At 29.5% G+C, this 25,335-nt stretch overlaps 1 protein-coding gene across 1 annotated transcript; it reads right to left on the bottom strand.

Moving 5' to 3' along the window:
• Window positions 1–102: 102 nt before the first annotated feature.
• LOC139845362 (probable protein phosphatase 2C 14) lies at window positions 103–3,417 on the bottom strand. The gene is made up of 6 exons (XM_071835625.1): window positions 3,145–3,417; window positions 2,809–2,979; window positions 1,628–1,798; window positions 669–848; window positions 303–475; window positions 103–239 (listed from the first exon to the last, which is right to left on the bottom strand). Exons 1-6 carry the CDS (start codon window positions 3,415–3,417, stop codon window positions 113–115), a joined length of 1,095 nt encoding a protein of 364 aa, XP_071691726.1. The 3' UTR covers window positions 103–112.
• Window positions 3,418–25,335: the final 21,918 nt, after the last annotated feature.

The raw sequence follows: 25,335 nt of genomic DNA, 5'->3' as shown, positions 1-25,335 counted from the left end.
AAAACACAGTCAAATAAAAAGCTACTAGATAAAAGAAGATCGGAAGAACAAAAAAATACCCATCAAACCTCAAAATGTACAATTTACAAGTCATTCAACGCAATCAAAAGTTCTATCGAAAAGCTTGCAGGTCAACTATCATTACTGTAATGTCATCTAAACTACCTCTAGTTACAGCAAGGTTCACAAGCTCCTTGCAAGCCTCTACAAGCCCATCAGGTGTCAACCCATGGTCCTTGCTCTGGTTTTGATCCTGGTCATGGTTCTGGTTTTGATTCTGGTCATGGTTCTGTGTCCTTAACTTTGTGTGGTTCTCAAATGAAACCCGTTTAGCCTTGCGTTGAGGTTCATCATTTTCACTTTCATTCCAATTATTGTTTACTCTCCTTTTCAGTTGCTTGACCTGACAAACTTTATTCTGTTTTGGTGATGCCATGCACCGGGTCACCACATCGATAGCTTCTTGCTTTCCAACCTGACAACATTTGAAGTCAAACCTGTTAACTTATCAATCCATATTCGGAGACATTGCCTCATAATATACAATTTACACAATTCCTGTAAACTAGAAGTTATCATAGTTTTCCAGTAATATTAGTTTCTTTGACCTCAAAAGTCAAGCTATGATAGAATATGTACAACAAAAGAATGAATGATGTAATGCTTACCTCATCCCAAAGTCCATCAGAAGCCAAAACTAAATACTCAACGTCATCTGTGAGTGGTAAGGTCTTGGTTTCAGGTTCACCTAACACCCAATCTTTTAAGTGAGCATCGCCTATGCTTCTTGAGACAGCGAGCACACCATGAACCCTCCAAGTCCCTCGATGAAGTTCTACATATCCACCCTGAATCACACACAAACAATTTCCATTTGATTGTTTTTTCAAGAAAACGATACTCATTAGAGGTGGCAAGATGGCCAGATGGAGTAACAGATCAAAACAAACTTGGTTTAATGGTTAAAAAGATATAACTGGCAAACGGGTCAGGTTGGGTTGGTTTGGGTAACGGGTAAAAACGGGTTTTGGTTGAAATGGGTCAGATTTTTAAACGGGTCCAAATGGGTCGGGTTAGTTAACGGGAACGGGTCAAACGGGTCAGTTTAAAACTGAAATGAGAAAAGTAGAAACACGATTTTTTAAAAGGGTCAAATGGGTCAGATTTTTTTTCTCAGTTTAGCGTTTTAGTTTTCAGTTTTCATATTCGAGTTTCAATTTTCAGTTTCGCGAAACTGAAAAATGAAATGTGAAACTGAAACGGGAAACTGAAAAGTGAATGGAAACTAAAATCTGAAATGCTTAAATGAAAAAAATCTGACTCATTTAACTTAAACCAGTATAGGTCAAAATGGCCCGAGTCAGATCAAAACAACAATGTTGTTGTCCACTTTTATAACTAAGCTTTTTGAACGTAAAAAACAAGTCTTTAGATAGAATGATTTATAGGACGTTGTATGCATTCAAATTGAGCTAATTGTAACTTTCAACCCATTTTGATTATTATCTTAATATTTTTGAACTGTCTTGTTTGACCCATTCGATTGAAATGACAAACCATATCGACAGATTGACAAGTATATGGATTAAATTTTCCACCTATACTACTCATACTAATACAACTGTACCTTATCTTCTATCCTTTTACGTTCATCTTCATTCGATGCTTTGTGATCTTTAGTTAAAGCATCAGCCTTTCCATTTCTGGAAAGAACAGCTCTGCAATCACCTAAGTTCGATATAACAAGCTCTTTATCTTTAATAAGAGCAGTAACACAGCAAGCACCACTTTCTACTCCCTGTTAATCATCGTCATTCAGTTATAAATATGATTATGCATAGTTATTTTCGATATTGGTTTACCTACTTACGATATAAGTATCACATCATTAGCTTTTTTTAACATTCTATGTGGCTTTGTAAATAATCGGACACAATTCCAGTGACATTTTTGCAATTATAAGTGTTCTTTAAGAGATAAAGTACAGACATACAAGTGTTAATCACTAGACATGTAAATGACAATTTCTACCCAATTCACAAACTTAAATTTTTTTAAAAATGTCTATTTTACCCTTTGGGCCTTTGGTATTTGACTTTATAATTGTACACTATTACCAAGTCTAGATCTTGAAGAAGTAAACATATATGTGAACTCTTAACTAAACTTCAACTTAAATAAATATGAATATAAATACTAGTAGTAGAGCTTATAAGAACGAGTCAAAGTGTAGTTAAGCAATTACTTGACAATGTTGTCACAGTCAACAATCTGATGTCTGTACACAATCTACCTTTAATTAACAAGAAAAATTCTTTAACACATGCATAAGAAAATGATCAAAGTGTAAAAGGAATGATTCAATTTTTTAAGTAGCGTACCCGGTCTTCACTTTCACACCAAACCATTTTTGTCTTAAAAAATAATTTCCAGTTCCAAACTAACTTACCAAATATTCTACCCTCAGTTACACAGCTTCATTAATGTATGTTTCTGCAATTGTAAGTACTTCATTATAAGCGTAAAATGCGCATTTTACTGTTTACAAACAGGTGTATGATTTTGACCACAACACATATCAAGTCCATGATTTTTTATTTTTTTTTTACATTTACATCTTCACTGTTCAGTTTCTAATAATCAAAAACACAAGGTGTATAATATTACAATATTAGGACGGCCCAACCTGATTGTACGTATAATATTAGATCATGTTCGGATACACATTTGTAATACAAAGTTGTGATAATGATGCTGTAAAATATAATTCTGATAAACTTTAATATATACGAAACCGATGATTCTAACCTGTTTGAGGAATTCATCATCTGTTTTCACAAATGCAGCTTTAACAGCTTCCTCAATTGATGTATTCTCACTGCACTTCTCCATCATCTCGAAAACATTCGAATGCAAATTCTTCGCTACAAAATCGGCAGCCTTACTTCCTCCATGTCCATCATATACCCCAAAAAATCCCTAATTTAAGCAACCAAAATTAATCAATTAACTCGCCATTGTAAAGCATATGCTCAGTAGTTACTACCATACAATATAATGTAAGCAATTAACATTGTCGGTTAGCAGAATTTTACGAAAAATTAACAATTAAAAAGATGTTAAAATATGAAATTAAAAATGTACCTTTTCGGAAGAAGTAGAAACAATTGTGTGAGCGTCTTCCATGAATGATTTCCTTCCTTTAACAGAACAAACGGCGACACCGAATCCGGTAGATGACGAAACGACGTCGGATTTTGATTCGATGTTTTTCGATTTGAATTCGATTGGTTGAAGTAGGTTAGGGATTTCGATCATCGGCGGTCGTTTTTGTTTCTTAATAGTGAACGGTTTCGGAGACTTGACGTTGATAATTCCGGTGCTCATATCGGAGAGATTTGAAACGTTTGGAGGCATGGTTGAGTTGTTTCGATGTTGATCGGAGATATGATCTCCGGCGAGCAACATGTACCGGCGATATTTGGAAGTGGGTGGAGGTAAAAGAAGAAATTAATAAGAGAAATGAAATATAACGGCTACTTCTAGGGCTACCCTACAAGGGTATAAATGACTTTTTCTTCTTTCTTTATTTAATAATTGTTCGTTTATTGACAAGTCTACCCTCTCAGGTCAGTAGGTCACTACTTGCTTTGCACAATTCTTTATAGATTGTCAAAAAAAAAAAAAAAAAAAAAAAAAAAATTCTGAAAAAACAAGAACTATTTATATATAAAACTAGGAAGACTTCAACAAATCGATTGACAAACAACAATCATACATATCAAAATCAAGGAATGTTTACAATTCAATGACTTAAGTGAGGTTTGAATGCCTCAATAAATTTAAAACTTTCGATATCGATATGGAGTTAAATATATAACGTACTCGTATATCGGTGGGTCCTGTGACACTAGTAGTTACGGGAAGCTTTATACGGACGATCATTAAAAATTTTACAGGAGTAAATATAATTGTAGGACTCCATGAATTTTTTTTAGTTTATAATTTTATAGTATTATAGTACGGGTCATTAAATATTTAAAATTAGTCCACTTATCATTTTATAGTATTAGTTGCTAATAAATATATAAAAAATGTATAAAGAAAAAGTGAACTCTTTTTCTTGGTTTTCTCATAAACGTTAATAGAAACACACTCTGTTACGCTTTTGTTCAACACAATACCTAATTACGCTTTTATTCTTCAATTCTTGACAAATTAAAATTACAATTATAATTAGTCATTCATATATATAGTATGGTTCCTTCTCCATAATTTTAGTTTAATTTTGCAACTCATAATCTCAATTTATGAGTTATTCTTTTGGAATGTGAGTTATGTGGATAGTTATTAGTTAGTTTCTTTTTTCTAGTTTACTTATATACTTGACAAAATTGTTGATTTATACTCACTCTGTCCCATATTGATTATCTTCTCACAAAAATCACACAATGTTTGAAATATCATAATCACATTGTATTTTTTCTTTATTTTATAGTTTTACCTCTTACTATTATTTTTTATTTTACATACATACATTAGAGATATTTATGAACTTAATTTCTTTAATCTTACCTATTTATGAAATAAGACAATGAAATTGAAATATCCGAAAAAAGAAATACTCGACGATAAATATGAAATGTAGGGAGCATAATATAGTTATTATTTGATGATGTTTGTAATGACCAACCCGGATCTACACATTTAATTTTTGGTTTAAGTTATTGGGAAAAAAAAATTAGAACCCCATTGAATTACGATTATAGATTCGTTATCAATGGTCACTGCTAATCGTTTTTGGTTCCAAATCTTTGGGGTTAGCTTTTTCTAATAAACGTTAGTTACATTTATTAATGTTATTTGTACCAGTAACTGGTTTATGAATGAGTGCTCTTGGAGTAGTCGGTCTAGCTTTGAACCTACGTGCCTATGACTTCGTTTCTCGAGAAATTCGCGCCGCGAAAGATCTTGAATTTAAGACTTTCTACACCAAAAAAATTCTTTTAAACAAAGGTATTCGTGCTTGGATGGCGGCTCAAGATCAGCCTCATGAAAACCTTATATTCTCTAAAGAGGTTTTATCCCGTGGAAACGCTTTTTAATGAAACTTAATACAATAATTTTTTTCACGTGAGGTAGGCGATAACATCAATTTACAATTAAGTTTTTAAGTTCCCCATATGAAAATTGGTAATAAGGTTATTGGGTGTTTATAAATTAATAGAATATGACATTATTGCGTGATCACGTTAATCTTTATTTTAAGGATAAATTACAAAAAGGGACCTATTTTTCATGTTTTCTTATTCTAGGTAATCTATTTCATTCGGATATAAAAATGAGTATTTTTTCAAAAGTTAATCAAATACAGGAGTGTCGTTAACTTTTGTTAACTTTTTCAGTTAAGCGTCAACTTCGCATAACATGTCAAGTCTTTCATCGACCAACATTTTCAACTCGCGATTTTTGACGCACGTTTTCGACCAAAATTTTGTAGTTTTGTCTACTTTTTGTAAGTGTGATAATGGGCTCGAATATCATAATTATATATCCGATCAAAAGTCGAATACCAGGATTAGAATACATTAAAATAAAATGTGAAAGTGTAATATTACACCATAGGCCAGTGCAAACAGTAACTTCTAAACTTTTGTAATTAGAATAGATATAGGTTGTGCTTGGCGTGCACAACCTATAGGAGTTTGAGTTTATAATTTGTAATAAGCTTCAAATCATAAACTTTATTTAGAGTGTGTTTGACGCACCCTTTTCTTGAAGCTTATGGGAACTTATATGAGCTTGAGCTTATGATTTTAATAGGCTTCAAATCATAAGTTTCGTTTGGTAGACATAAAAAATAGAACTAATGAAAATCATAAGCTCTTCAAAATAAGCTTCTCATATTAACTTATCAAACAAAGTAGATATTATAAAATATAATAAGCTCTACTGTCACACCCCCAAATAGGGCCTGGGTATTTATGACTAATTATATCAAATCACAGTTGTATAAACGAGAACGACTCTATATGAGACGTTTTTATTGAGTATTGCAGCGGAAGTTAAATAGATTACATTGTATTTAATAAACAACGCATTAAATGTCTTTAATTGATATGATATGTAATGAAGACTCCAAGCATAGCAAGCAATCATCATCAAAGCAGCAGATATACAGCGAAAGCAATATTTAAGTACCTGAGAATAAATATGCTTAAAAAGTCAACACGAGGTTGAGTGAGTTCATAGGTTTATCATAAATCAATAGTTCAGTATAGCATTAGACCACAAGATTTCAGTTTAAAGTTGATTGATACCAAATATATCAATCGAAAGAGTTGTTGTTTGTAATATCGCGACTAAACAAAAGTTACCCCGTGACACCTTGTACTGTCAGTGTCGTTGAATCATTATTATGTATCCAAAGACCAACGGTCAAATGGACAGAGACGTCACTCACAGTAGCGCTACTCACAATAACTAAGCTTGCATCTTATACCTCAGCAATTAATGATATTACGACAGGGATTTAGCATGCCAAAGCACGTATATAGCATAAAAGTTTGAGTACTTGTGTCTAACGTGTAAAACAGTTATAAAAGTTGTGCATGTATTCTCAGCCCAAAAATATATATAAAAAGGGAGCAGATGAACTCACAATACGATACGATAGTTTGTAGTAAATATGTATATGTTGGCACTGCACAAGTGCAGAGTTATCTTCGGATTCACGAACCTATATCAGTTTTATATATATTAAAACATATAAATTGTAATCAAATAAACTTGTATATAATTATTAGTGATATAATTATATTATATATATATATATATATATATATATATATATATATATATATATATATATATATACATACATATATATATATATATATATATATATATATATATATATATATATATATATATATATATATATATATATTTTAAATATATGTTAACTCATTTTCATCATTAGTTCATTAATATAGTAAGTCTTTCATTAATATATTTATATGTATAATATAATGTAAATATAATTAATATAATATTAAAATATAATAATAGGTAATATTATGGTATTTGTAAGAAATAATAGTTGTTATCATAATAATAATATTAACAGTAGTAGTAATAATATTAATAATGATGATAATGATAAACATATAGTTATTATAATTCTAGTATTGATAATAATGATAATGATAATAATAATAATTATGATAATAATAGTTTTGAAAATCATGTTATTAATAATACTAATACTAGTAATAACAATAATGATAATAATAATAATTTTAATCATATTGATATTACTAATAATAACTTTAATGATATTAACAATAATGCTTTTAATGATGTTAATAGTAGTAGTAGTAGTAGTAGTAATAATAATAATAATAATAATAATAATAATAATAATAATAATAATAATAATAATAATAATAATAATAATAATAATAATAATAATAATAATAAAAACTACCTTATAAGACTTCTACAAAAAAATGCCATGAACCGGGTTCGAACCCGAGACCTCACGCCAACCCGCTAACACCCTTAACCATTACTCCATATCAGTTTTTCTGATTAATATTCCAAACTAAATTTATTTAAGCCGAAAATTCCTGTGTTTTATTTCTTCTTCTTTGTTTCAATTCAATCGGCCAAGAATCAAAATCAACCATAAATCATACCAACGAATTAACTATTGAATTTTTGAATTAAAACAGAACCAACTATATCCTTTTTGATGAATTGATAAAAAAATAAAAAAATAAAAATAAAACAACAGCAGCAGTGGCTGTCACGAAGAAAGAAAGAAAAAATTAAACTCAATACTTGATTTTGAAATCTAGAATGTTTTAGCTTACGATTAAAACATGAAATAGGTTGTAAATAGTTCCTAGAAACTTTAGGAACCTCCAATTTAATCTGAAACATCAACACTGATTCTAATTTTCACGAAGAACAATCAGTTGACTTTTGAAATATAATGTTTGACTCCAAAATTTGAATTCGATATAGAAAATTGGGTTTTGAAACTTTGTACATAGTTTGAGTATGAGATTACTAACCAAACTGCATTTACAGATTTTTAAATTTAAAACGAAATCGAGGTTTTGAATTTTTTTTTATCAAGAACAGAGGTCGAGAAAAAAATTATATTTCTGTTTAATTTTTAATACAGAAGGTTTTATTTGATCATTGTAATTGATAATGAATAGTGTAAAATCATAATGTATCACTTATCAACTTAATTAGATTCATTTATAGCAATGTAATTGATTCAATCAAGAACAGAAAATAATAAAAAAATAAAAAGTATATCACGATGAAGAAAAAAAATAAAAAGCAAATATCACGATCAGTTTTTAAAATTAAAAGCAGATTAAGATCACATAATGCAGATCAGGATCAGTTAGATAAAATTTAAAATCAGTTAGTACCATAACCTAATTTGCTTTCTATTAAATATATAAAGTAATACTCCGTAGCAGATTTGATTAAATAAAAAAAATAGATATACCTAACTTATTTATCTGCACTTTTAATTTTTTTTAATAATTACAATTTAATAATAATTATATTAATAATAATAAAAAATAATAATTGTATTAATAATAATACTTTTAATACAATATAATTAATAAGAATAATGATATTTATTAATAATTATAATTATGTTAATAATAATAATATCATTAATAATGAATGATATTTTTGTAACAATACTTAATTTTAATAATGATAATGAATAAATAATATTAATGTTAATAATAGTAATCATAATTTTATTACTAATTGTAATATTGATATTAATAATGATAACAATAATACTAGTAATAATAATATAACAATTTAAATGTATCACATTTCATTATATATTACAAATAATAATATAACTAATACTGATATTAATACTAATAATAATAAATGAAATAATATAACAACAATATTATTTTGTATAAGATTTTACATTTCTAGTTATAACAATTAAGTCATGTTTATATATATATATATATATATATATATATATATATATATATATATATATATATATATATATATATATATATATATATATATATATATATATATATATATATTTATTTATTTAAAATTATTTGTTCGGGAATCGTCGGAATTTGTTTGAGGTTAAATGAGATTGTGTTTAAATTTTGTCGAAAATTTCCGGGTTATCACAGTACCTACCCGTTAAAGAAATTTCGTCCCGAAATTTAGTTGTTGCCATCAATCGGCGTTGTTTGTAAACAGGTGAGGATATTTTCGTTTTATTTGGTTTTCACGTTCCCAGGTATACTCGTGGCCTTGCGTGAAATCAAACGGATAGAATATTGTTTTGTTTCAAGAGTTTAAATCATACGAAATAAATTCTATAGGTTCTTCTATGAAGTACATTTTATCATTAATGAGGAGGTTATCTAAAGGATTTAACAAGAGTGTCATTGATTAGGTTTCCTTAGAAAGAGATGATGACATCATACAAGCATTTCAATACACATGAAATGTGTTATGAATAATAGTGAGCTTATTTAAAACTTGAGCGTTTATGCCACAATATTAAGGTAGACAAAATAGAGAGTAGTTCATGAAAATCATAGTCATGAAATTTGATAGAGATCGTCATTGTTTACAACAAGAATGATGAATATGAGTTGAAAAATAGAGTTTTATCAACATTGGGTAATATGGATGAAACGATTTGATTACAAGAAGAGAATAAACGAAGCTATCGTAAAAGATTGAAATGAGGAAATTAAATGTTCGCCTTAACTTTTAATAACGTTAAAGTTGATTTTCCGGAATTCAAGGGATTTAAAGAATTCTTCGTAATCTTTATAAGATTCGATTCTCCGGTAATTAAGGAAATTAAGATTTCTTTGATTAAATGCGGTAAATTGTCCCGATTGATGTGTCTGAAATTTTTGCTATAAATTAGCTTCTTCCGTTTCATTATCTTCACCACTTCTATACTTTCTTCCTCAATTCATACTTCTAAAACATTTGTTAATATGCTTAATTCAGTTCTTGTTCTTGACCTTATATCGGTTATCGCCACAATCATCCTTCTTTTACAACTCCCACCAGAGGAGTCTGTTTACTTCTACTATGCTCTTGGATTTATTGTGTTTTTAGTTCTCCCGTGTCTTTATATTGCTATACGCATTGATATACACAGTTTGTAATTTCGGTGTCGTTATCGGGCTTTGTATTTTCCTTTATATGTCAAAGCGTCATGCTTTTGTAAAGCAAGTAATGGTCCAGAATTCGTAGGTATGAAGTTTCGAATGAACATAATGTTCTAAGTAGAAAGGAACATAATATCATGATTTGATTTGTTAAATTACCAGAATTACTGAGGATATAACTATCAAGAATATAGGTTCTTGATATGTTCAGAGGTTAAGTAGAATGTAAGAGTCGTGTAACATGGCAAATGATGATTATAAAGTCTATGAATCATCATCTTCCATTAAAAATTTAGCGTGACTTACTGTAATATAATCACGTTGGCCTGACGTCATTATATTATACTAACTCATGCTTCAATTCCCAACACTTCTCCAGAATTCATTCATAATTTATACTTAGGTTTTACAGAAGTTTCCAATATAATGTAATACAGATAGCACGAAGAAGTATATAATTTCGGACGAGAATATTTATGAAAATATCTTCAGAAATATCAAAGATATTTATGATGACATTTTGGAATTTCTAAGTTCGAAAGTTGATGAAGAAAAATTTTCCGCAAGCTTTTAACATGACTTCGGAGCAAGATATTCTCTAAAGATTTCATCAGATCCAGAATTACCTGGATTTTTTTTGCATATAGGGTTTGGTCCTTGTATTTGTCCTTGGTCTCCTTCATGGTTAGCTCAATCCGTTTTTCAGTTCCAAATCTGAGCTTTTTCAATACGTCATTCTTTATCATCAAACTTTTGACCATTAAGACCATCTATAGCTTTTGCTGCTTCATCAGCATTATTAGGGTTAATGAATCTGAATCGTTAGTTATCAATCCGAGATGGTTTCAAGAAATTTTATTTTTAGATGATTAAACGCTGATTGTAATCGTCAACGGATCTAATGGTTGACGAATAGGCGTTGTTGATTTCAAAAGTAATGATTGATAATTTCGGTAGTTTGATGTGATAATTCATCGCAGAATACGAATGAATATAATTCATGAATGTAGTGATCTTTAGGAAGATAACACTTGCTAAAGCTTTAGATGTCCAATTGAATTTGAATGAAAATGGTTGTTCTTCGGTGAACAGATACATATATCTGTGGATGTGAGTAGGATAGTTAATGTCTGTTGAATCAGAATTGAAGATTGTACAGTGTAACATATTAATGTAAATTCTAAATATTTCTTGGGTATTACCTACCCGTTAAAATTTTTTCATCATTAACAGTTTGTACAATAGAATTTTAATTACAATCTTTATGAAAATATACGTACATATATATTCAGATGTAATCATGGATTTAATGAGTTAATAATATATTAATCTCATTCGGTTTATGGTTGAAACGACAATAAATAATTTCTAAAACTTTGGAGATTACATAATCACCGCAGAATATTTCTCCAATGAATTATGAATTAATACTTCATCATTCATTGTTATTGATATTCTTTTGTGTATGATGTTGACGTAGAACGAAGGTTATGCTCCAGGTATGGATTGTGATGTTAAAGTGTGTGGTGTTGAGGCTTGTGATGTGGTTGCTGTTGTTGATGAAGCTGATGGTGCTGATGCTGTTGCTGATACTGATGGTACTGCTGGTGCTTATAGTGCTTGATGTGTTGATGATGTTGGTGGTACTGCTGAGGCTGTTGCTGATTCTGGTGGTGTCGTCGGTGCTGGTGATGTTGACGATACTGCTAGTGGTGCTGCTGTTGCTGTTGGTATTGCTTGTGGTACTTGGGTAGTAGATGTGAGTCTAGCTTTCAAATCGTTCACCGTTTCCTCCAGGGTTTCAACTTTACGCTCAAGTCTATGAATTAGTTCTACCCATTCTTCCTTAAGGTTTGTCAATTCTTGATATTTAGTTCGAAGTCTTCTAACTTCTTCTAATAATCCTATTTGATTAGAATTTGGGAGTAGAGGACGAATACTGTCTTTGACTATGGTGAGACGACCTTCGAGGCGGAAAATCCTTGCGAAAAGAGTGAAAATGGTATTGCGAACAGGCTCGCCGGTAAGTGAATCGAGTACTCTGACGTTTGGTGGTAAGTTTGGCTCGTGATAAGGAGTACCTTCTTCATTTCTTCATAGGGTGAGTATTTCGCGAAACCATCCCCATTTTCTGAAGAAATCTCGGTAATTGATCGGTGGGTATGCTCCCGTCACGCTATCTTCGGAGCTAGAGGAACTTGAGGAATCAGGTGAGAAATCCATATTATGTGTTTGGAATAGGGTTTGATATAAAATGGGTGTTGGATACTGAATGATATATTCGTCTCCTTGAATACGTAAATATATATATATATATATATATATATATATATATATATATATATATATATATATATATATATATATATATATATATATATATATATATATATATATATATATATATATATATAGCAATAAAAAAAGATTTCCGTAATTTACGGAGGAAATTTAGAAAAAGTGTTAGACAAAGTCTATTGGGATAAGATATGATAAGATATGATGTGTCTATACTCCAATAATGGCAGTATGATGTGTCGAGATAAAATGATAAGTATGAAATTAGATAATCTTTTGATTAAAGACTTTCAATTCGTAATGGCCTATTCAGGTCTAGGGGCTTGAGCTATAGGATCCTTTAAATCGGTAATCCCAACCCTTCCATTCTAGAGTTTCGTAGACGCCACTCGTCAAGAAAATTTAATGATCAAAAATACGCGGAAGCAAAGATTTTGAAAGTAATGAATATGAATAGTAGAGATTTCAAGAATCATGGATAACATTTCATGTAATACATATGTAATACACAAAACTATGATAGATGACAAAGGAATGTCGAGAACGGTGTCGCATTAAAATGTGGTGGCGGAATTGGATAGTACTTAGGAGAGTAAGCAGAGTTCTTAGATTAGCTTGGCATTCTAAGGAAGACTAAAGAATTTAATAAGCATAGTTTCTAAGATATAGTGTAACATTTATTAATTAAAGGCAACAGTTAAAGGCACTATTGGTCAAGGAAAGCTGTAGTCCTACATTGCTAAGGTACCTAATCGTATAAGACACACATAAAATGCAATCCAGGTTCTCTACAACAGCCGGCTCTGATACCAATCTGTCACACCCCCAAATAGGGCCTGGGGTATTTATGACTAATTATATCAAATCACAGTTGTATAAACGAGAACGACTCTATATGAGACGTTTTTATTGAGTTTTACAGCGAAAGTTAAATAGATTACATTGTATTTAATAAACAACGCATTAAATGTCTTTAATTGATATGATATGTAATGAAGACTCCAAGCATAGCAAGCAATCATCATCAAAGCAGCAGATATACAGCGGAAGCAATATTTAAGTACCTGAGAATAAACATGCTTAAAAAGTCAACACGAGGTTGAGTGAGTTCATAGGTTTATCATAAATCAATAGTTCAGTATAGCATTAGACCACAAGATTTCAGTTTAAAGTTTATTGATACCAAATATATCAATCGAAAGAGTTGCTGCTTTGTAATATCGCGACTAAACAAAAGTTACCCCGTGACACCTTGTACTATCAGTGTCGTTGAATCATTATTATGTATCCAATGACCAACGGTCAAATGGACAGAGACGTCACTCTCAGTAGCGCTACTCACAATCACTAAGCTTGTATCTTATACCTCAGCAATTAACGATATTACGGTAGGGATTTAGCATGCCAAAGCACGTATATAGCATAAAAGTTTGAGTACTTGTGTCTAATGTTTAAAACAGTTATAAAAGTTGCGCATGTATTCTCACCCCAAAAATATATATAAAAAGGGAGCAGATGAACTCACAATACGATACGATAGTTTGTAGTAAATATGCATATGTTGGCACTGCACAAGTGCAGAGTTATCTTCGGATTCACGAACCTATATCAGTTTTATATATATATTAAAACATATAAAATGTAATCAAATAAACTTGTATATAATTATTAGTGATATAATTATATTATATTATATATATATATATATATATATATATATATATATATATATATATATATATATATATATATATATATATATATATATATATATATTTGTTTTTATATATTTTAAATATATGTTAACTCATTTTCATTATTAGTTCATTAATATAGTAAGTCTTTCATTAATATATTTATATGTATAATATTATGTAAATATAATTAATATAATATTAAAATATAATAATAGGTAATATTATGGTATTTGTAAGAAATAATAGTTGTTATCATAATAATAATATTAACAATAGTAGTAATAATATTAATAATGATGATAATGATAAACATATAGTTATTATAATTCTAGTATTGATAATAATAATAATAATAATAATAATAATTATGAGAATAATAGTTTTGAAAATCATGTTATTAATAATACTAATACTAGTAATAACAATAATGATAATAATAATAATTTTATTCATATTGATATTACTAATAATAACTTTAATGATATTAACAATAATGCTTTTAATGATGTTAATAGTAATAATAATAATAATTACAACAACAACAACAACAACAACAACAACAACAACAACAACAACAACAACAACAACAACAACAACAACAACAACAACAACAACAACAACAACAACAATAATAATAATAATAATAATAATAATAATAATAATAATAATAATAATAATAATAATAATAATAATAATAATAATAATAAGAAAAACTACCTTATAAGACTTCTACAAAAAAATGCCATGAACCGGGTTCGAACCCGAGACCTCACGCCAACCCGCTAACACCCTTAACTGTTACTCCATATCAGTTTTTCTGATTAATATTCCAAACTAAATTTATTTAAGCCGAAAATTTCTGTGTTTTATTTCTTCTTCTTTGTTTCAATTCAATCGGCCAAGAACCAAAATCAACCATAAATCATATCAATGAATTAACAATTGAATTTTTGAATTAAAACAGAACCAACTATATCATTTTTGATGAATTGATTAAAAAAAATAAATAAATAAAACAATAGCAGCAGTGGCTGTCACGAAGAAAGAAAAAAAAATTAAACTCAATACTTGATTTTGAAATCTAGAATGTTTTAGCTTACGATTAAAACATGAAATAGGTTGTAAATAGTTCCTAGAAACTTTAGGAACCTCCAATTTAATCTGAAACATCAACACTGATTCTAATTTTCACGAAGAACAATCAGTTGACTTTTGAAATATAAAGTTTGACTCCAAAATTTGAATTCGATATAGAAAATTGGGTTTTGAAAGTTTGTACATAGTTTGAGTATGAGATTACTAACCAAACTGCATTTACAGATTTTTAAATTTAAAACGAAATCGAGGTTTTAAATTTTTTTTATCAAGAACAGAGGTCGAGAAAAAAATTATATTTCTGTTTAATTTTTAATACAGAAGGTTTTATTTGATCATTGTAATTGATAATGGATAGTGTAAAATCGTAATGTATCACTTATCAACTAAATTAGTTTCATTTATAGCAATGTAATTGATTCAATCAAGAACAGGAAATAATAAAAAAAATAAAAAGTATATCACGATGAAGAAAAAAAATAAAAAGCAAATATCACGATCAGTTTTTAAAATTAAAAGCAGATTAAGATCACATAATGTAGATCAGGATCAGTTAGATAAAATTTAAAATCAGTTAGTGCCATAACCTAATTTGCTTTTTATTAAATATATAAAGTAATACTCCGTAGCAGAATTGATTAAATAAAAAAAATAGATATACCTAACTTATTTATCTGCACTTTTTTTTAATAATTACAATTTAATAATAATTATATTAATAATAATAACAAATAATAATTGTATTAATAATAATACTTTTAATACAATATAATTAATAAGAATAATGATATTTATTAATAATTATAATTATGTTAATAATATCATTAATAATGAATGATATTTTTGTAACAATACCTTATTTTAATAATGATAATGAATAAATAATATTAATGTTAATAATAGTAATCATAATTTTATTACTAATTGTAATATTGATATTAATAATGATAACAATAATACTAGTAATAATAATATAACAATTTAAATGTATCACATTTCATTATATATTGCAAATAATAATATAACTAATACTGATATTAATACTAATAATAATAAATGAAATAATATAACAACAATATTATTTTGTATAAAATTTTACATTTCTAGTTATAACAATTAAGTCATGTTTATATATATATATATATATATATATATATATATATATATATATATATATATATATATATATATATATATATATATATATATATATATTTAAAATTATTTGTTCGGGAATCGTCGGAATTTGTTTGAGGTTAAATGAGATTGTGTTTAAATTTTGTCAGAAATTTCCGGGTTATCACATCTACTAATCAGCTTCAAAAATAAGCTCTAGCTCTAGTCAATAAGTTCTAGCTCCAGCTCTAGCTCTAGTCAATAAGCTCCAGCTCCAGCTAGTTTCATCCAAACATTCTCTTCGGATACATAAAAAATAGAGGTTATGAAAATCATATGCTCTTAAAAAATAAGCTCCTCATAAGAGTATTCCCAACCATGACGACATTTTTCAAATTAACACACTGTCACATCAGCTTCACATCACCATTTCCTTCTTATCACTAAACAATTACATTTCACTCCGACCATCACACCTTTTCTCAACCACCACAAATTAATTAATTAAACAACAGTGCAAATTTTAAAGCCAAATATACAGTCAATTAAAACAATACACTATGTGATGATTTATGCCAGAAATTCACAAAAATGTTGGCGAGAAAAGATTGGCACAACATTGGTTAGGTGCTGCCAATGGTGCCAAAATGTGGCATGAAAGATTGTCAATGGTTTGAATATATATATATATATATATATATATATATATATATATATATATATATATATATATATATATATATGTGTGTGTGTGTGTGTGTGTGTGTGTGTGTGTGTGTGTGTGTGTGATGATCCGAAAATTTCTGACCAAATTTAAACTTAATCTTTGTATGATTAACATTTCCGACACGATAAGCAAAGTCTGTAAAACTGAATCTCAAAATTTTTAAACTATTCAAATACCTTTCGGTTGTTCTCGACGATTCGCGAAAAATTATATGTAAATAGATACATATATACTATAACTTGAAAAGGTAACAATGTATTAATTGTTTGATACCGTACATTAAACTTATTGGTTTAAATATCTATTTGAACATATATGATAAGTTGGAATTGTAATTGTATGAATAACTTGCGATGTGTACTTAAAATGTGTTTATGAATATTAACTTGGTTATTAAACGTTTTGATTTAAAACAATATTATTAAATTTACTTTGATAGATAATGAGACGATGATTTATAGAAGTAAATGACCAAAACACTCGAATGTATAAGTTATATTTCGAGTGATATAATTTATGGATAGTTAAGTCTATATTTTGACAAATGTACGAGTCACGAAAGGTAAAGTGCCAGTTTTCTCAGTATACGTAAGGACGTTCGAAAAACCGGAACCGGGACATAAGTCGTGTGACAACGTACGACTTATCGGAACAAAAATTACAAATCAACTATGCACGTGAATTTAATATAATATATAATTAATTATATAAATTATATAAATTATATTTATATTTATTTAATATGTCGACAAACTAGAAGTTAAAACAGATGTGAGCTGGATTTACGGGCCATGCGATCGCATGGCATTTACCCACAAAACCCATGCGATCGCATGGGGTCAGATTTCAGGAAAAGTCTATAAATTCGATCGAGTTCTGGCATAATGCACACACACATATCCATCTATATTACACTGTATTATATTTATAATTTATATTATTATTATTATTATTATTATTATTATTATTAATATTAAGATTATTAATATTAATCTTATTATTATTATTAATATTATTAATATTAATACATAAAATACTACGACGAGGTTATGAGCGTGTCACTTCCAAAACGAGTTTACGAGCAAGCTAAAGCTAAGGAAATTGTGGGTTATTGCCAAGGAGGTTATGGGTAATGTTCGGGGGTATATTTATGAATCAAACCTAGTGTTTATCATCTCCGTTACGTCTACATACTTTTCTACAATATTGAATCTCAATATTAATACGTAAGCATTTATATTTTATATTTCATAAATTAATAGTGTATACATACTAGTGCTCGAGTGTATATATTTATACATGCTTGTATACTAAATTTCGTCGTTAAACAGTTTATAATGAATCACGAATTAAATACATATATTACTGGTAAAAGGTATATGATATACATGTTTTCGGAAAGCTGGTGAAAAATCAATAACTTTTCATTTAGATATTGGATATTTTCGAAGAACGAATCAAAAGATATGGTCAACTGAATTATAATTGACGTTAATTGAAATTGCTTTTGAATCTGCAATTAGGATTTAAACAACTTATTTACGAGATTGATAAAATGGATTTTTGAATATTACCAGCTGAGTAAATGAATCTTTATATAAAACACGTCTCGTTTGGCTAAACAACTGTCAAAATTGACTTTTTGAAACGACTTTGGATAACTTTTGTGTGTCGATCTCGAGCATTAGGATTGTGATACACTATGACCTGACCTAGCTTGATAGAAATTTATTGACCAACATATGTTCTCTAGGTTGAGATCTACGATTATTTGATATACTGAGTTTCAGTCACATATTGGTGAACAACTTTATATGCTGCTAAGGTGAGTTTCATTTGCTCCCTTTTTAATTGCTTTTGCAATCTATATTTTTGGGTTGAGAATACATGCACTTTATTTTAAACGCAATGGATACAAGTACATACTAAATTCTACACCGAATTTGAACCGAAAATCCCTTAGCTTTGGTAACTAGTAACTGCTGATTATAAGAACTGGTGGGCGCGAGTAGTTATATATGGATCCATAGGGCTTGATATCCCCGTCCGAGCTAGAGCACTAGCCTTTTAACGGACGTATGCTATTTGAGAAGCGTACATGTTGGTTTGCGTGTATTTATTAAGATGATTATACAAAGGGTACAAATTATATATACGTTAAGTTTAGTTACCAGGGTGCTCAATTTCGTAGAATATTTTGATAAACGTTTCTGGATGAAACAACTGAAATCTTGTGATCCACCTTTATGTACAGATTATGCAAAACATTAAAACTATGAACTCACCAACCTTTGTGTTGACACTTGTTAGCATGTTTATTCTCAGGTTCCCTAGAAGTCTTCCGCTGTTTGCTTATATGTTAGACAAGCTATGTGCATGGAGTTTTACATGGCTTATTTTTCAAGGAAACGTTGCATTCACCAAATCATCACCATGTATCTTATTTTGACTGCATTGTCAACGGAAGTACTGTTGTAAACTATTATTTATGGTGATTGTCTATATGTAGAAATAATCAGATGTCGAAAACCTTTGATTTAAATATTCATTTATGGTGTGCCTTTTTAAAAGAATGCAATGTTTACAAAACGTATCATATATAGGTCAAATACCTCGCAATGAAATCGATGAATGACGTGTTCGTCCATATGGATTTGGAGCGATCGTCACAGTTGGTATCAGAGCGTTGGTCCTAACGAACCAGGTCTTGCATGAGTGTGTCTAACTGATAGTTGTTAGGATGCATTAGTAAGTCTGGACTTCGACCGTGTCTGCATGTAAAAAGTTTTGCTTATCATTTTTGTCAAAAATTATCTGCTTATCATTCCTAGTCTAGACACGTTTTACTGCATTGATTGCATGAATAGTGTATAGACAAAATTCATATCTTGGCGTATCTGTTACCGTAAACTTTTCCTGACATCTTCCGAAAATTTCTCCGTGATTTATGGAATTTGGTATTATATATACATATGTAAATTATGTATTGAAGAATACCAAACTAAATTCTATAATCTAATTCATATAAAAAAAAAATCATCTCCCTAATTATACAAGATGGATCCCGTATCTAGTTCAAATTCCTTAAACTCTGACAGCTATTCAGATATGGATATTCACCTGAACTCTGAAGAAAGTGTAACCGGAATGGATCAACCAATTAGCCATCATCTATTCTGGATGAATTGGGGATGGGTTCGTAGCCTGCTTAATTATTGGAGACAAGAAGAAGGCGATCCCTTCCATCCACCACATTGCCCTCTTGGCGAAGAACCTGAAGCACTTACCGGCGAACCTGTTCGTAATACCATTTTCTCTCTCATCTCCAGAATATCTCGTCATGATCATATACTCTCTCAAATTCTGGATCTTATTCATCCGCTAGTCCGAACCGCCAATCATCCCGGTGTATTAGAAGAAGTCAACGAGCTTCGCGCTCGGGTAGTGGCTTTGGAGAATATGGTGCAAAGGTTACAAGCACCAGCAGCATCACCGGTATCAACAGTACCACCGACAACAACACCGACAATACCATTACCACCACCAACAACATCCGCATCGCAAACCTCAACTTCACAATCTGTTCCACGAGCATCAACGTCATACGCACCGTAGTTACCAAGAAATACCAGCAACAATAACCGATGAAGTATTAACTCATTTCCCCTGAAGAAATTTTATGTATATTTAATATATATGAATTTTGAAATCAAAATAAATCTTTTCGTACCAAGTTATTACGTGTGAATCTTAACTGGTAGGTACTAATCGGTTAATTCATATTACTAATATGCTATGATGTACATCCTTCGTTAATGACTTAACCATCGTTAACTACAATCTCTGTTTCCAACTCAATGAATTCCATTTCATAATAAACTAAGTATATTATTTAATTATATGGTTGATTTTATACTTTCATCTTCGATGTATTCGAAACTTTCTAGAAAACATCATTCGTACCTTGCGAAGTTAGCAAGAGTTCCATGAGCACCAACATGATTCACTGAGAAAATATCAATAAAACTGAGTATTGATTACATTAGTGAAATACTCCGTAAAGATTATTAAATCTTTAATGTTTTAGAGATTATTCATTTCTAATTCAAGTCAAAAATCAAATGAGCTTAATATGATATTAACTCATCAAATCTGTATTACATCTGAAGAAAATATACATACATATATTTTCATAAAAACGGTAATAAAAATTCTTTTGTACAAAATATTACTTGTGAAATCTTTAACGGGTAGGTAATTCTCGAGAAATATATAAGTTCACAATTAATATGTTATACTGTACATTCTTCAACTTTGATTCAAAAATTATTAACTATGCTCACAGCGATATACAATCATTTTCATACAAATTCAATTACATATTCTGATATTGATGGATCAGAATACAAGTCAAGATTTAACGGGTGACATCATTCTTAGATCTCTACATCTTTCAAAGCTATACTTTGACTTCAAAAATGTGAAAGATCCTTTAGCATTGTTATTACTGAAAATAACCTTGAAATTTCAAAGCTATCTTTGATCTTCCGAAAAATAACCTTTCAAAGCTAACAAAAAAAATAACCTTTCAAAGCTATCTTTTCAAAAAAAAAATAACCTTGCAATTTCTTTTCAAAGTATCCAGTATTATCAACCGTTCAACCAGTCAACGACGACCTTTCAGACTTGTAACTTTGGCATATATTTTTTTTTATCGGGGAATCTTTCATGTTCCACCACATTAGCAGTAAATTTACCAACAACTTCATTGATCTTTGACCTTCCGAAAAATCCTTATACTCATTGAAACCGTATCATGTACTCATCCACATCTTGTAACGGCAATTGCCATACCAACTATCGGGAATTAACAATCAGTATTTTGAAATCTTGTAGCACGTCTACGCCAACAGTTATATGTGTACATATAACATCTACCTCCTGGACTTACATACTTCGAATGTGAAGTTTTCGAAAAACACCCCAAACTACGAAACTAGTTCTTCGAATTTTGGAAAAATGTTGATGAAGCAGCAAAAACTATAAACGACCTTAACAGTCAAAAGTTTGATGATAAAGAATAGTATGGTGGTAAAGCTGAGAAAAAGAGAAGGTTTGGAATTGAAAAACGGATTGAGCAGACCATGAAGGAGGCTGTGGACAAATCACAAAGACTAAATCTACCTTCAAAGAATCCAAATGATTCATAGTCTGCTGAAATCATTAGCGAATACCTTGCTCCTTACTCTAAAACCTTTGCGGACAATATTCTTCATCATGATCTTATCTTAAATATTAGAAATTCTAAGATATCATCATATCTTTCATTATAAATATCCTTCATATTTCTGGAGATAATTCCATAATCATTCTTATCGGAAATCAATTTTCTCCTTATGATATCTGTGTTACATCATAAAAGAAACTATTTTAGTTTCTAAATTCTAAAACCTTCGAGTTTAAAATATGAATATTTTTGAAGTAGTATTAGGAATTGAAGCATGAGTTAGTATAATATAATGACACTTGATCAACGTGATTATATTACAGTAAGTCATGCTGAGTTTCTAATGGAACGTGATAAAGGTTCACAGATCCCACCCTCATCACGAACCATGTTACATAACTCTTTCATTTTATTTAACCTCCAAACGTATCAAGTAAATATTTTTCTTGATGATTCGGTCTTTTTCGAATATTCTGGTAATTTGACAAGTCAGATTGTGTCATTACCATTTCTTTCTTAGAACATTAACTATGTTCATTTCAAAATCCATACCTACGAATTTTGGACTATTATTCGCTTGACTTAAAGTCGGGAAGAGAAAACGAAATCATGAAGCTCCAAAATATAATGGAAAATATAAAGCCCAAAAACAACCCCGAAATTACAAACTGTGTATATCGATGCGTATAGCAATATAAAGATACGGGAGAATGAAAAACACTATAACCCCAAGGCAATAGTAGAAAAAAATAACCTCCTCTGGTGGTAGATGAAAAAGAAGAATGAAGGATACGATAGCCAAGAAAATATCAAGAATCAGAACAGGATTAAGCATTTTCACAATCTATTAAGAAGTATGAAATAAGAAAGAAGATTATAGGAGTGGTGAAAATAAATGAAAGGGAAGAGGTCAATTTATAGCAAAATATCAGACATAGCAATCGAGGCAGATTACGCATTTAATCAAAGGAAATCCTAATTTCCTTAAATTCCGAAGAATCAAATCTTATTTAAATTATGAAGATTTTCTAGTCTTTAAATTCCGGAAATCAATCGTTACTACATCAAGAGATAAGATGAATCTCTATTCTCCATTTCACTCTATTAAGATAACTTCTCTCATACGCTTCGAATAATCGGATTGTTTTATCCATATTATTTAACGGTGATAAAACTCTATTTATCAACACATGTACGGCATGAAAACATTTTTATTGTTAGTCATGACGACCTTACTCAAATTTCGGGACGAAATTTCTTTAACGGGTAGGTACTGTGATGACCCGGAAATTTCTGACCAAATTTAAACTTAATCTTTGTATGATTAACATTTCCGACACGATAAGCAAAGTCTGTAAAACTGAATCTCAAAATTTTTAAACTATTCAAATACCTTTCGGTTGTTCTCGACGATTCGTGAACAATTATATGTAAATAGATACATATATACTATAACTTGAAAAGGTAACAATGTATTAATTGTTTGATACCATACATTATACTTATTGGTTTAAATATCTATCTGAACATATATGATAAGTTGGAATTGTAATTGTATGAATAACTTGCGATGTGTACTTAAAACGTGTTTATGAATATTAACTTGGTTATTAAACGTTTTGATTTAAAACAATATTATTAAATTTACTTTGATAGATAACGAGACGATGATTTATAGAAGTAAATGACCAAAACACTCGAATGTATAAGTTATATTTCGAGTGATATAATTTATGGATAGTTAAGTCTATATTTTGACAAATGTACGAGTCACGAAAGGTAAAGTGCCAGTTTTCTCAGTATACGTAAGGACGTTCGAAAAACCGGAACTGGGACATAAGTCGTGTGACAACGTACGACTTATCGGAACAAAAATTACAAATCAACTATGCACGTGAATTTAATATAATATATAATTAATTATATAAATTATATATATTATATTTATATTTATTTAATATGTCGACAAACTAGAAGTTAAAATAGATGTGAGCTGGATTTACGGGCCATGCGATCGCATGGCATTTACCCACAAAACCCATGCGATCGCATGGGGTCAGATTTCAGGAAAAGTCTATAAATTCGATCGAGTTCTGGCATAATGCACACACACATATCCATCTATATTACACTGTATTATATTTATAATTTATATTATTATTATTATTATTAATATTAAGATTATTAATATTAATCTTATTATTATTAATATTATTAATATTAATACATAAAATACTACGACGAGGTTATGAGCGTGTCACTTTCAAAACGAGTTTACGAGCAAGCTAAAGCTAAGGAAATTGTGGGTTATTGCCAAGGAGGTTATGGGTAATGTTCGGGGGTATATTTATGAATCAAACATGGTGTTTATCATCTCCGTTACATCTACATACTTTTCTACAATATTGAATCTCAATATTAATACGTAAGCATTTATATTTTATATTTTATAAATTAATAGTGTATACATACTAGTGCTCGAGTGTATATATTTATACATGCTTGTATACTAAATTTCGTCGTTAAACAGTTTATAATGAATCACGAATTAAATACATATATTACTGGTAAAAGGTATATGATATACATGTTTTCGGAAAGCTGGCGAAAAATCAATAACTTTTCATTTAGATATCGGATAGTTTCGAAGAACGAATCAAAAGATATGGTCAACTGAATTATAATTGACGTTAATTGAAATTGCTTTTGAATCTGCAATTAGGATTTAAACAACTTGTTTACGAGATTGATAAAATGGATTTTTGAATATTACCAGCTGAGTAAATGAATCTTTATATAAAACACGTCTCGTTTGGTTAAACAACTGTCAAAATTGACTTTTTGAAACGACTTTGGATAAATTTTGTGTGTCGATCTCGAGCATTAGGATTGTGATACACTATGACCTGACCTAGCTTGATAGACATTTATTGACCAACATATGTTCTCTAGGTTGAG

Source organism: Rutidosis leptorrhynchoides, chromosome 4, assembly GCF_046630445.1.
Source record: "Rutidosis leptorrhynchoides isolate AG116_Rl617_1_P2 chromosome 4, CSIRO_AGI_Rlap_v1, whole genome shotgun sequence".
NCBI lineage: Eukaryota > Viridiplantae > Streptophyta > Magnoliopsida > Asterales > Asteraceae > Rutidosis > Rutidosis leptorrhynchoides.
The sequence above is the reverse complement of the archived record's forward strand: the minus strand, read 5'-3'. Positions and strand labels throughout refer to the sequence as shown.

Excerpts from the sequence above, each read along its gene's own strand:
- LOC139845362 (XM_071835625.1), bottom strand. The coding sequence starts at position 3,417 with ATGCCTCCAAACGTTTCAAATCTCTCCGATATGAGCACCGGAATTATC. Across the intron at positions 1,799-2,808 it reads ATGATGAATTCCTCAAACAG|GGAGTAGAAAGTGGTGCTTG; the intron begins GTTAGAATCATC and ends GATGATTAACAG. Across the intron at positions 476-668 it reads CTGATGGACTTTGGGATGAG|GTTGGAAAGCAAGAAGCTAT; the intron begins GTAAGCATTACA and ends AAATGTTGTCAG.